General features: G+C 39.1%; 1 protein-coding gene across 1 annotated transcript; it reads right to left on the bottom strand.

Annotated features, from left to right (window-relative positions):
* Positions 1-1,247: 1,247 nt before the first annotated feature.
* On the bottom strand, positions 1,248-13,208 carry OOSP3 (oocyte secreted protein family member 3). The gene is made up of 9 exons (XM_058197210.1): positions 13,139-13,208; positions 10,770-10,948; positions 9,346-9,458; positions 8,827-8,930; positions 7,888-8,059; positions 6,459-6,570; positions 5,433-5,616; positions 3,581-3,799; positions 1,248-1,507 (listed from the first exon to the last, which is right to left on the bottom strand). The coding sequence occupies exons 1-9, from the start codon at positions 13,206-13,208 to the stop codon at positions 1,248-1,250; spliced, it is 1,413 nt and encodes a 470-aa protein (XP_058053193.1).
* Between the last annotated feature and the right edge of the window lie 395 nt (positions 13,209-13,603).

Genomic DNA, 13,603 nt, shown 5'->3' with positions numbered 1-13,603 from the left:
TCCGACCTTGACCGCTTGAAGAATGTTACCATACCCCTCATCCCCCCTTCTTCCCCTCAGGGGAAAAATGTGGCAGCGTCTGGAACCCTAAAGTCTAGTATGGTTTCCAGGCCTGACAGAAGCCTGCTCTCTCTAGTCACTTGACTTTGTCACCAGTAGAGCAGTAGTCAATGGATGAAACACATCATAGTGTATCCATGGCAAAATCTGTGTTTGGATAAGAGAGAAAATACAATTTTAACCCTGTTACAGCTAAGAACAATTTAAGACTGCCTGAGGTATGACCTGAGGAATCAAATGAAGGAATGAAGGAACTGGGGTTTAAGGGCAGGACTGTGCTGCAGTTGGGTGCAAATGAAGAAAGGTTCATCCTTTTTGTTGTTGTTGTCGCTCTCCCATTGCATAACTTCCAGAGAAAGGAAAGAAGCAAGACTGATTTGGGCTAAACACACAAGCCTGACATTTTGGGGATGAGACTAAAAGAGAAACAGGTAGCTGAGTTCTCCACCAATAGAAATCTGGTGCTACTGTTTCCCCACTGCCACGCCAAACCTGAATTCAAAAATAAAGTTAAGTTATTAAAGTCTTGTTGCTGTGGATCTTCAGTTATGCCCAGACCATATATGTAAACTGTGTTAGGAATATCTTGAGCATCCTAATTCTACATTCGTCACTCCCCCACCCTACCCCTGCCGTTTGAAGATTGCGTGTGTGAGATATATTATAATGAGCTTTGAGGGAAGGGTCCATATGAATCGAGAAGGACATTTAGTCCTGTACTCTCTAATTCTTAAGCATTAAAGATTTCTAAATATAGCTCTCCATGTGGACGGCTGAAGGTAAGCCGCTTAAAGTGTGACAAGGAGTCAGATGATATCTGCAGTTGTGTTGCAGCTGATCAACAAAGCAATTAATAGCCAGTGATGTTTCTGTGATAAGAAATATATTTGCAATGGTAGCAGATGAAATATATTTTGCAGAGTGCAAAACCAGCAAGCTAGTTCTGCTTTTGGAGCTCACCCTGGGTTTCCTTAGAAATGTTTTGCCAGCTTGTTATCATGAACTCACATGCTGGAACCTCTGGAACATTTTGTGGATTAGAATTGGGTTGAGTATGCATATTACCTTGGTCTAGGACTATAACAAAAATTTGATTGTTACACATTACACAATCACACTTTCTGTTTTGCACTGGCATATTTATTTTCTTAAATACTTGCTATCCAGAAAGGAGTAGGTTTGCCTTTCTAAAATACAGCTACTAGGTCATCAGGTTTCGTAGAAGCAATGCTGGACTGCCCAGAGGTTCCAGTGCCAGATGATCCAACTGAAACAGGTGCCATGGCCACAGCACTAGTTTCGCTCAGGACTGGCTGGATCATCCCCATTTGGTATCTTCTGCGTGAATGTTTGATGGAGTAGAAACAGGCCAGGATGGACACCAAGACAATGAAGGAACAGGCAGCTAATATGACCGTGGTGGCAGTGGAAAAGGGGAGATGAAACCCTGTAAGGAGAACAAATGAAGCAGAGAGAGAATGGAAAGTCAGGATGCCAATTCCCAGAGAAGATGACAAACTGAATCATTACCAGTATTAACTGCTAAAAAAACAAATCCCTCCTAGACCCGTTCATTCTCTCCACCTTTTTAGATGGCCGACTGAAAATCATATCAGATCCAAAGAGCTCTCTTCATTTCCACTCCGAATTGTAGTGCCTCCTGCTACTCGGTTCCAGATGAATGCTGCAGAAATGCCAGTGCAAACTTGTTTTATGCACTAATCTTTGGGTTCAAACGCAGGTTCTCTGATTAAACCAAGGCTTCAGAGAAAGTCTTGCCATTTTTACACGGAGGGAATATTTGCTGTGTAGATAATATCTGGTCTAATGCAAATGTCATGAGGCAACTGTTAACTGTACAGTATGAACACAGCTGTGGCTTTCTCTGAATATCTCTTTAGATTTGAAAGACCATTGAAAAAAATACTCTACAGCCTTTCCTGCCCTGGCATTGGGTGCTTTTCCCACTTGCACCCAGCCAGAGTACTACAAACATGTCCTAGCAATAGATCTTTTTAGTTGTGTGCCCATGATTTTGCCTTCATTTATCAGCAAGGCAGGCTGAAGTGGCTCTTAGCCATATCGGTATTAACATAAAGCTTCCTTATTTTGACACAATCCAAAGGCAGCTTTCAAGTGAAGGGACCCCTTAAAAGGAAAATCAGGTGATGGACACTGACTGAGAACAGACAAAATAGAGTCAGGAAAAGGATCCACAATGGGGACAGCCAATTTCACTCAGGTAAAGTTTTCTGCTGGAAACTTTAATTTGGCAAAGAGGAAAAGCCCTGGGATCTGATATGCACCTCCTTTGGAGAACACCATGTTGAGACTATATAAAGGACTTGCATCAGTGGTGGGATTCAGGTAACTTAACAACCGGTTCTCTGCCCTAATGATTTCTTCCAACAACCAGTTTGCCAGACTGCTCAGAAAGTTAACAACCGGTTCTCTTGAAGTGGTGCGAACTGGCTGAATCCCATCACTGGACTTGCTCCTTCATGCATCAGAAATACATTACTATTACAGAAAGTACCAGAACCTGTATTTTGATCTTTCATAGCTGAGCCATTTGCCAATTATAAGATTCCGTAGCAAAGTCCTGCTCCAAATATTTAGCCTAATGACAATATCTCATGTACCCAATTAAGCCTAATCTAGCTATGAAATCTTATACCATGATAAATTAGTTAAAAGTTAAAAGATTTGATAAGACTATGAAGTTCTTTGCTATAAAAAGCTTACTTCTCTGGAAAAAGGAAATGTTTACTTTGCATTATTGCCTATAGATCAGAAAGAACATCCATCCTTAGCAAAACAAACAAACAAACAACCACCCCAAAACCTGATATAGCAACTGGATTCTCAAGAATCTCAAGTGGAATTCACTATTTGCAGGCAGCTTTACGAAACAAGTTAGCTTATAATTAAAGACTTACTCTCCCTGACAATTATATCTACAACTGTTTCTTATAGACATGCATCTATCCAGTGATGGGTTTCATTTTTTTTTACTACCGGTTCTGTGGGTGTGGCTTGGTGGGCATGGCATGGCTTGGTGGGCGTGGCTTGGTGAGCATGGCAGGGGAAGGATACTGTAAAATCTCCATTCCCACCCCACTCCAGGGGAAGGTTATTGCAAAATCCCCATTTCCTCCCAATCAGCTGGGCATTGGGAGGCAGAGAATAGATGGGGATAGGGCCAGTCAGAATTTTTACTACCGGTTCTCCAAACTACTCAAAATTTCTGCTACCGGTTCTCCAGAACTGGTCAGAACCTGCTGAAACCCACCTCTGCATCTATTGGATGAAAATATTTGCAGCATAAAAAATGGCTGATGCATTTATTTCTACTGACACCAGATCCATTGGCCACTGCAGCATGAAGGAAGAAAAGTGTGGTTTGCCATCTTACCAACTGCTCTGTAAAACACACCGTCATATCCATGGCCTCAGTTCTGTCCCACCCCCTGCCCCAAATCTCAACCCATCAAAAAATGGAAAAATGTGGTATTCTTACTGGAAACATCTTCTTTCATTCCTTCTTTCCTCATGATAATATTCACCATCTGGTTCAGAGATGGCCTAGCAGCAGGAGATGTGTTGGATACAGCAGGGGCAGAGTTGGTCACAATGGACACCAGCTCCAAGGTCCTGGAGCCGTTCTGCAAAGAGATGTGGGCCTGCACCCCTTTCAGTTCAATGGGACCAAGTTTGAGATCTCCTTCTCCAAATGTTCCTGGAAAGATGCAAATAACAGCTAGGAATTCAGCCCTGCAGTCCCATACATTATTACCACAATTATTACACAGTGATTCAATTTCTCCATGCTGTTCTTTTAATTCTACTTGTAATACATGCAAGATAGTTGGTGTAGAAATTTGATAAGTAAATAAATTTTATGGACTTTAGAAATCCCAAATTAGCCTGAACTCTGCTAATATAGAAGAACAAACTGGGTGCTTCTATTCGAGTAGGTGCCAAACAGGACCAGTAAATAAAGCACGGTTTTGCTGATCTTTTAAATAACAAACATTAAAGTAAATGCAGTAAAATTATATAAAATATTACAATGAGATAAAATAGAATAAGATAGAATATACAGATATAATCTAGAATAAAAATATGGATAAATAAGATAATTATATCTCAATATCACCCCTACAATCCACCCCAATCAGTCCCACATATGCCGGGTTATTCTGCAAAGCGGATATTGTTTACTACATTTATATACTGGACTCTTGGAGATCTTGGAGTCTACAGTAATAATTTTTTAAAAAACCTGACCCAAAATTACCAAGGAAAAGGGGCCTCTGGTGGCTCAGCAGACTAAGTCTGTCTGTTATTAACACAGCTGCTTGCAATTACTGCAAGTTCAAGTCCCACCAGGCCCAAGGTTGACTCAGCCTTCCATCCTTTATAAGGTAGGTAAAATGAGGACCCAGATTGTTGGGGGCAATAAAGTTGACTTTGTATATAATATACAAATGGATGAAGACTATTGCTTAACACAGTGTAAGCCGCCCTGAGTCTTCGGAGAAGGGCGGGATATAAATTCAAATTAAAAAAAAGGAAAAAACAGTAACCAATAAACCCAGATGGCAATATCTTCATTAATCCCCAAATATCCTCTGAAAAATGTCCTGAGCTCTGTTTTTATCATCCTCTGGAAAGCTACCACAGAGGGACCTATTCTTGTTCCCGGGAGGCTATTTCCAAATATGGGTACCCTTATCCAGAAATAATGCTTCAGCCTCTCTCGCCTCATGAAAGTGTGGCACCACCAGCCTTTTCCTCCAGGGCAGCTATATTGGATGGGTTGATTCTGGCTGGAGAAGAGATATCTGGGCACCAAGGTATAAGGGTTTATAAATTAATACCAGCAATTCAGGAGCTCTTCTCTCCCCCCCCCTTTTTTTTAACTCATTGTCTAGGTATTTATTCTAGCACTTTATTTCTCAGAGCAATGCAGAAAACGAAAGGACATGCTGGGACTGACCAACCGCGAGCTTAAAACATATCTATTTAACTGCGCAGGACTGAGTTAGATTTTAGTTTGTGGTTTTTATCTTGGGTTTTAATTTTAATTTTTATATTTTTAATTAAGGCTTTTGAATAAGTTTTTTAATTGTTTTTAGAATTGTATTTATTGTATTTTTTGTTTTTTAAATGCCTGTAAACCGCCCTGAGTCCTTTGGGAGATAGGGCGGTATATAAATATAAACAATAAATAAATAAATAAATAAACCAAGATCCAATCTTGTCAAGGGCCCAGATCTCCTCCTGGTACCAGAGGCCAGAGTGGGATCACTGGACCAGGTCCACCAGATGCCCGAGATGGAGCATTCTAATAGGGGAGATCACGCTACCTCTCCTCTGCTGCTCTCTCCTTTTTCTTCTTTTGCTGCCACAGCCAGTATGAGATGTACAACAGGAGCAGTCAACCCCTTCGTGAGAGCTCCAGGTTGCAGTAGTGCGATCATAGGAGCATGCCTTATTGAGATGGTTTGCTGAGCCCACAGGTACTGCCTTCAAGTGGCAGATGAGGTAGATCTAGAAGAATCAGAATAGATATTAGCTAGTAACTGTAACTGTCCTGTATTTAGGAAAGGGAAGACAAGGTACCGAACAATCCATGGTAATCCCTTACACCAAAGTATCTGCTGTTATTGGCAAAATTATTATTAATAATAATAATTGGCATCAGGGGTGAAATGTAAAATTTGTTACTACTGGTTCTGTGGGTGTGGCTTGGTGGGGGGGTAATGTGACTGGGTTGGCGTGGCCAACTTTTTTTTTTACTTTTAAAAGCATCGGCCGAAGAGGTTGTAAAAAAATGCTTTTAAAAGCCTCTGATGATCAGGCAACTCAACTAGGATCACCAGAGGAGCCGTTTAAAAGCTTTTAAAGGGTTCTGACAATCCCAGCTAAGCCGCACGATCATCAGAGGCTTTTTTTTACTTTTAAAAGCATTTTTTCAGCCGAAGAAAAAAATGCTTTTAAAAGTTAAAAAAAAAATCCTCTGATGATCATGCACCTCAACTGGGCATGGGTGGGGCAGGGCAGGGATTTTTGCTACCGGTTTTCCGAACCACCCGCCGCCATTGCTACCGGATCGGGCGATCTGGTCTGAACTGGGAGCATTTCACCCCTCATTGGCATCTGTTGTGATGCATTAAGGAGGACTTGCTCCATTTCAATATCTCCGCTCAATACAGGCAGTTGCAGAATTAAATTAGGAGGCTGGCTTTATTCCTCACCTTTGAAGAAGATATCATATCTATATATATATATGCTTAGATTTTCCATCCCAACTCATACCCACACGCTAATCAAGTATACTAGTCCTACATTTAGAAATTCAACTTCCATTTCTTCCCATCTTCTATCTTAACCTGATTGTTGGAAGCTTCAATGAAGGTAAATGTATCCAGCTGGAAACGGAGAAACCCATCTTCTCGCATGGCAAGAAAATGGGAGCCACTCTGCAGCCCATCTACAAAGCATCTGCAGAATAGAGAGAGACAACATAAATGGGCTCATTTTCCTTCCCCAGGTTATCAATACTTTTAATTATGGCTTTCTTTGTGTTTGTCGACAGTATTGCAATAATGAGCACAACTGCAAGCTGGGTGATTTTGAGCCAGATACCTTCTCTTAGGTCCAGCCCACATCACAGGATTCTTGTTGTTTGAAAATATCCATTAGGTGGAGCAGACCATGATAAACACCACATGGATGGCTAAAACTACTCTTATTGAGATCGGCTCAGTAACAACAGAATCTTGCAAATCTGATTGTGCTGTACCCCTCCACCTTTCTATAGTTCAGTGAATTATGGGAGGTGCCTGAGCCACTTCTCAATGTTATCTAGACATTGTTGGGTTTAAATATGTTTAGGGCCTTTTGCTTAGGAAACAACATTGTGCCCGTCTCCTTCAAGGTCGTGTTCTTTACTGTCTATTGGAAAACAGGAGGAAGGAACATTATGTACCACACATTCAGTTGTACAAAATAAAGTGGGATCACAAAATAAATTGCCATTTTGACCTCTGCACGTAAGCTAGCAGCAGTAGTAGATTTCCAGATAAACCCCTTACTTTGGAAAGATGCTTTATTTTGAGAAACAGGAAATCATTGCCATTTCTACATATTTTGGAAACAAAAGTAATTTCCTCCAAATCTAAGTTCAAGTTGACATAATGATGAAATAGTGGCCAGCTTCTTTCATCATGCTAAGCTACAACCTCATTCTATGGCTTAGCCTTAGACATTTCAGTGGGTCAAAGGAAGTGATGGTTGGGGAGGTTCATTTTAGGAATGATAAACAATAACCATGGTTTCTACAGGTCTCCCTAAACCTCCCAAAGGGCTGCTCCCCTCACTTCTTTTTTTCCTCAGGTTTAGTCTGAGAACAGACAGGAAGAAAAAGAAGAAAACTCTGTCTTTGGACACAATTCAACTCAGAATAGATCTGTTCTCCAGTAGCCACTTTGGGGCACCTATATGCTTTTTATACATGGTGGAGGTGTGCTAAAATGTTATGGGCCCTTCTAATGGTAAAAATTATAACCTGTTAAGTTCTTAACCATTGACTTTACCAAACAATCTGCTTTCTCAGCTATTTTAGTTTCCAAATGGGGTAGTCACCATTCAAATCAGAGAAAATAACTGAACACCATTTACCCTCAAAGTCCAATGATTATGAGCTTACTTTCACAAACATAGGAACTCAGCTTACTTCTACTAAGAAATATGAGGCTACTTGTAAAGATAATGACCACCACCTCTCATTCTGCTGGGCCCAAACTCTCAGAGACTTACCCGTGATTTGTGATGACCTCATATTTCACAGAGGATTCTGCACTTGGCCGGGCGACACATTCATCCACATAGATTCTTAATGGAACATGGTTATCCTTTCTTACTGATGCCTGGATGTTGATGAAGTCCCCAAGATAGTAAGTAGGGTGAGGCATCAGTTGTGACCAGCTATCTGAAGAACAATATATTAATAGAGAATCATCAATATCACAGAAAAGCAACCGGTAGCCTGCTGGCAAAAAACTTTTTTTTATTCTTAATAATTTCTTAAGCTCTTCCTTTTTCCAGTGCACGTTTCAATGGTATGGATTTAATGTTTTAAATACTGAGCATGAAGGTTCATTCTCCGAGCTTATGGGTTGGTTTCTGAATGTTTCATTACCAGGCTAGGTAAAATCTTCAGCAGAGTTTAGGGGATGCCAATGTTCTTCTATTTTAAATACTCTTTAAAATGCTCATTAGGGATTTAAAAATGACTATTAGATGTACTTAATACGGGTAGTCCTCAACTTAAAACAGTACATGTAGTGACCATTTGAAGTTACAATGGCCCTGAAAATAGTGACTTATGACCACTTATGGTCATTGCAGCATCCCCATGGTCACGTGATCGAAATTTGGATGCTTGGCGACTGACTCATATTAATGACGGTTGCGGTGTCCCAGGGACGTGATCCTCTTTTCCAATCTTCTGACAAGCAAAGCCAATGGGGAAGCCAGAGTCACTTAACAATTGTGTTACTAATTTAACAACTGCAGTGATTTTCAACTAGCAACTGTGGCAAGAAATGTCATAAAATGAGGACAAATTCACTTAACAACTATCTTGCTTAACAGTTAAAAAATTGGACTCAATTGTGGTCGTAAATCGAGGACTACCTGTACTGCAACTTTCTATAAGTCAATGGAAACGGTATTTGACTTGATTAGCACACTCACTGTCATAGATTTCCAGGGCGAACACCAGGCTCTGATGATCCATCACGGTAGAGGTGAAAGGGACCCAAGTAGGACGCAGTTCAGAGGAAGAGACATTCCAGAACCTAAATTTAGACACCATGTTTATCTACTCACATCCTCTTTGCATTTCCAAAGTTCTTTAATTGTTTTTACATTTATCATTTTGCCGTCTGTAAGCTGCCCAAAGTCACCTTATAGATGAGAGGGGCAGTATATAAGTTTAATGTAAAAATAAAGGACATTATATAATTTCCTAGAAGGAAAGAGGCAGCTAAGTGCAAATCCAATCCAAATTAATTCTCAGAACTCAGGATGCTGGTAGCAATAATGATATAAGAGACTTTCTATTGTACTTAGCTTCTTGGTCTGCTTTAAATAGATAACAAATGACAAAAGATGGATCCCTACATTTCAATATTTAAGACTCAGTCTATAAATACACAGAGCAATTTATAAGTGAGACTGTCTCACTTCTTTCACCAGTATTCCATGACTTACCTAGGATAGAAACAGTTTATAGCATGGGAGAATGGATTGGTTCTGATCACCCCATTTGGAGCTGAAGGCGCATAGTGGAGAATGTTCTTATAATGGATGCTTCGTGGAAGAAGCTATGGGGTCAAATAAAAAAAAAATACAGAAGCTCATTTTAAGGTTATATTCTAAAATGACTACGGGCCTTTCCCCACTGGTGAATTAAAGTGCCATTCACCCATCCTTGAATAAGCAAAAATGAACTCAATAGGATATAGCTGCCCACCTGCTGATCCTTATCCTGTTTAATGCCTCTGTTCTGCTCATTGGTGAACAGTATAGTATTATTTGGATATTGCTTAATTTTGTTCCAACATTCTGTTGAATTGGGAAGAATGAAAAGAAATCCCAACAGATTGCAAATAAATCAATTTTTCCCCAAAGCTACTAAGGTTGTATTAACAGATCCTTCTTTCTAATTTTCCGAAAAAGAATCAATGAAATTAGTGTGATTCTTGCTAAGTAGCTCACTCTTGCCAATAATCAAGGCCAAGGCTATAGCTTCATTTCAAGAAATGGCATCTATAGTTGGGTAGAGGATGACATGATAACAAATAAAACCAGTTTATCTTTTGACAAAGCATCCTTGTCAGCTAGATTTAGAATTATTACTTTTCAACAGAAAACCTCCTACTAGGTGTTAGATATTTTGGAGCAACTTCAGTAATCTATTAAGTAAAAAAATTATAAAGAGCTATAAAGTAGGTATGTTAAACTGCTTTATCTAATGCCAAATTTTAGATTTTATCTGTAGTTTGTTATCTGGGGTTTTTGGCTAGAAATAAAACTAAATGAAAACTCTTTGGAGAAATGTATATATTGTGCTATGCTTGTAAGTACTATTTATTACTGATACCATCACAATACTAATATCTGCATTTGTAGAACATATCCAATAATTGTTGCTAAATAATTTTCAAGACACAATTTCCCATGAATTCAAATCACGGGAAAGCTACCACTTCGTTCTATTATGCACAAATTAGGAGGTATTTAGGATATTGTGTTTGGGCACCAAAGCCCAAAAGTGACAATGACACCTTGAAACAACTTCAGAAAAGTGCAGCCAAGATGATGATATGGAAATCAAACTGTAATTAAAGTATCTGGGTATGTCCCATCTATGGAAGAAATTACTGAGGGGAGGTATGATAGCAGTCTTCAAATACTGAAGATTGTTGCATAGAAGCAGCATGGAATTTATGGCAGAATCATATCCAAAGGGTTAAAATAACAAGGAAGGAGGTTCAGGCTAGACCTCCAGATCTAGTGGTTCTGTCATTCTACTGCTATTATCCAGAAGGGTACTTGCCTTCCTGAATAGTGTTATTGTAAAGACCTCTATAATTAAATCTATTCACAAAATTCCAAACACAGAACTATCTTACTTGTCTGGTGGCTCCACAAGCAGAGAGAGGATATTCAAGCAGGAGAACATTTGGACGTACAGCTGTCACTGGACAGCCAGATCCCAGAATGAGTTCATTGGCATTAACCACCACACCTGTCCCAAAAAGATTCACAGGAACGGTGATCACTAGATGTGAGCTTCCACATGACACTGAAACTGCAGAAGATATAAGAGGTCAGGCATGAAGAGCAACCTGTAGCAGCATATTTTTTCCACAAACAGGAACATGCAAGTGTTTTCATAAATGGCACCATTATGCTTCTGAAAAGATGGAGGATCCAGCGGACCAAATCAGAGCTCCAATAAATTGAGATTATCATTATACACATTGCATAAAATGCCTCCAAGAGGTCAGGAGGACCAAGACATAAGGCCCTCATTTGTTGTTGGTCCCCACCAATTAGCTTCAGAGCTGCTGGCAGAGCAATTAGCCAGCTCAGAGGGTAAATAATGGAGAGAATGAGGAAAACCATGAGAGGAAGAGAGGGTTGTGGCTGGTCTGAAGTCGTTAAGTCAACTGTACTGCCATCGGCAGTGTATTGTTCTAACACCATCTAACCTTTGTAATCATCAGTTTTATTTGTTAAGCCTCTGCTTAAATGTCAGAGGGTCTAGAAAGTTTTTCAATCATCTGCATTCCTTTGTAATAAAACCAACAAGCAACTGAAGCAATCACATATTCAAAGCTTGTCGTCTATTTAGGTGCACAGAAGTAGCCACTTCAGTTAAAGTAACTACTCAGGCAGAAAATTTGGATCAAACTCTTTGTTATATCTAACCCACCAAGCTCTTTAGGGCACTTGACAGCCCTATCAAGCCATTTTGTGGCTTTGTTTACATGCCCTGCTGTTTTCTCATGCTTAACTAAACTACAACTTATTCAATTGACCCAGTTGTCAACCCTGAACTAATTACAATATGTAAATCTAAAAGGTAATTGGTAGTTTGTGGTCCTGGAAGTTCTGTAAATTTACCTTGCATGCATTTCTCCAAAGCTCCCTTTAAACCAATACATTGGCTGAGTTTACACAACTTTTAATTTATTTACCCTATTTTCCAATACACAGAATATATTGATGTAATTTATAAATGTATTTACAATTTTTGCAAAGAAACCAGAAACTACTACTTTGCATCTTTTTTTCTATTTTTTTCTCTGTTTCATTTTTAGCTTTTTATTTTTTCAATTTTCATGTGTATACACACATGTACATACACACATTTGTTTTATGGGCCATTTCCAAGTATTGTGGCCCAGCAGCTATCCCAATTAATCAGACAATGATAGGAAAATTACCAGTATTTTACTTAGCAATTAAGAAACAAACTTTTGATCAAATGCGGGGCCTTGCCAGCAAACAGGCCAAGTGAAGGACTCCCAGGAAAAAGTAACCTACCTCTTATGCTAAAGAATGTGCACATATAAACTGTATTTGTATGAATCTATAGTGAAGTCAGGCTGTCTCCAGTAGTAACTTTTTTTTAATGTTGACCATTAGATTTCACCTTAACAGTCATGAACTTATTTAACATTCCCTTTACTGTATCTAGAGATGACCTAATTGACACCATGTTTAAATTCTCTAAGACTCTACAGGCATTTTATAAATAAAACAGCTTGAGGCACACCTTGCTCTGGATTCTTTTTTTATTTTTTATTTTTAAATCCTCTTTGGGTTTTTTCCTGATTGGCCCAGTTTAGAAACCATGCAAAGATGAATCCAAAAATTGGTGGACTTTACATGTAACTCACAGAGTCTATATACTGCATCCGTTCATTTAAAACAAATAATTGCTTTCCTTAACTCTGCATCAGCAAACTTTCATGCAACTAAAGATTTTGCACAAATTAATCTAAGTGTTCTCCAATAAGACTTGTCTATTGATCTGAAAGCATACTAAATCTAGCAAAATGCCCAGAACTCAAAAGCCAATGGGTTTTCTTTCTAATTCTGAACCAAATTCCCCACTTTTCCCCCATTTTACAACTTGGTAAGATGTTCCAATAAATATACTTTCTCCCCATTCCCAGCACTCGTTCACAAGCCTGGTGAGCTGGGTAGCTTGTGTTATGAATACATTGAAGGAAAAATGCTAACTCTACCCTAACATCAAGTAATACACGTCAGCTTTAATTAATCCTCATTAAAAATTGTTTTGTAATTAGACATGCATCTTGGCAAATCTTTAATAACAGGAAACAACCTATGATCAAAACACATTTAAACCTGGTTCTCTCTGGATTGAGTACAAACCAAAACCAAATTATAATAGCTAGTTAAGGAGCAATCAATTAATCTTTCTTCCTTTTCATTTCTCCAAGTTGTATTCCCCCTCTGCATTTACCTGAGGAGTTCTGAGTAGAAACGCCAGTGATTAAAAGCAACAACGCCCATATTCTTAGATGATTCTCCATCATTCACAGCAACTACTCAAGAATTCTCTCAGGTGAGAGCCAAGTCCTGGGGCCTCTCATTGGCTTCATTTATAGCCCATGCAATACTCAGGTGCCTTGGCTTCTTCCAATGAAACTCTATAAGCTATTTCCTTACCTAAATGATGAAGCCATTTCCTCTACTCTGAGAGAATTCAGAAGTGGTATTCAGGCTAGGTTCACACTCCTTTCTGGGATAAAAGACAGGCTGTTTTTTGGTTAATTCATGTAACGTACTTTGTCAATAGTAATTTCACCATGTTGTTCAAATACTAAGACATTTTGGAGTCAGGAATAGACTTTGTAACCAAGGTTTATTGAAAGTTACAAGTTCTAGTTTCTATTAATCCAGAATGGAAGCTATTCTGAATTCAGTA

This window comes from Ahaetulla prasina, chromosome 1 (genome assembly GCF_028640845.1).
Source record: "Ahaetulla prasina isolate Xishuangbanna chromosome 1, ASM2864084v1, whole genome shotgun sequence".
NCBI classification, from domain to species: Eukaryota; Metazoa; Chordata; class Lepidosauria; order Squamata; family Colubridae; genus Ahaetulla; species Ahaetulla prasina.
The sequence above is the reverse complement of the archived record's forward strand: the minus strand, read 5'-3'. Positions and strand labels throughout refer to the sequence as shown.

Bases quoted from the DNA above. Each gene is read 5' to 3' on its own strand.
- OOSP3 (XM_058197210.1), bottom strand. From the start codon at position 13,208: ATGGAGAATCATCTAAGAATATGGGCGTTGTTGCTTTTAATCACTGGC. The intron at 6,571-7,887 runs GTAAGTCTCTGA...TCTATTCTGCAG, and splicing joins GAGGTCATCACAAATCACGG to ATGCTTTGTAGATGGGCTGC. The intron at 3,800-5,432 runs GTAGCGTGATCT...GCATCTTTCCAG, and splicing joins GAGAGAGCAGCAGAGGAGAG to GAACATTTGGAGAAGGAGAT.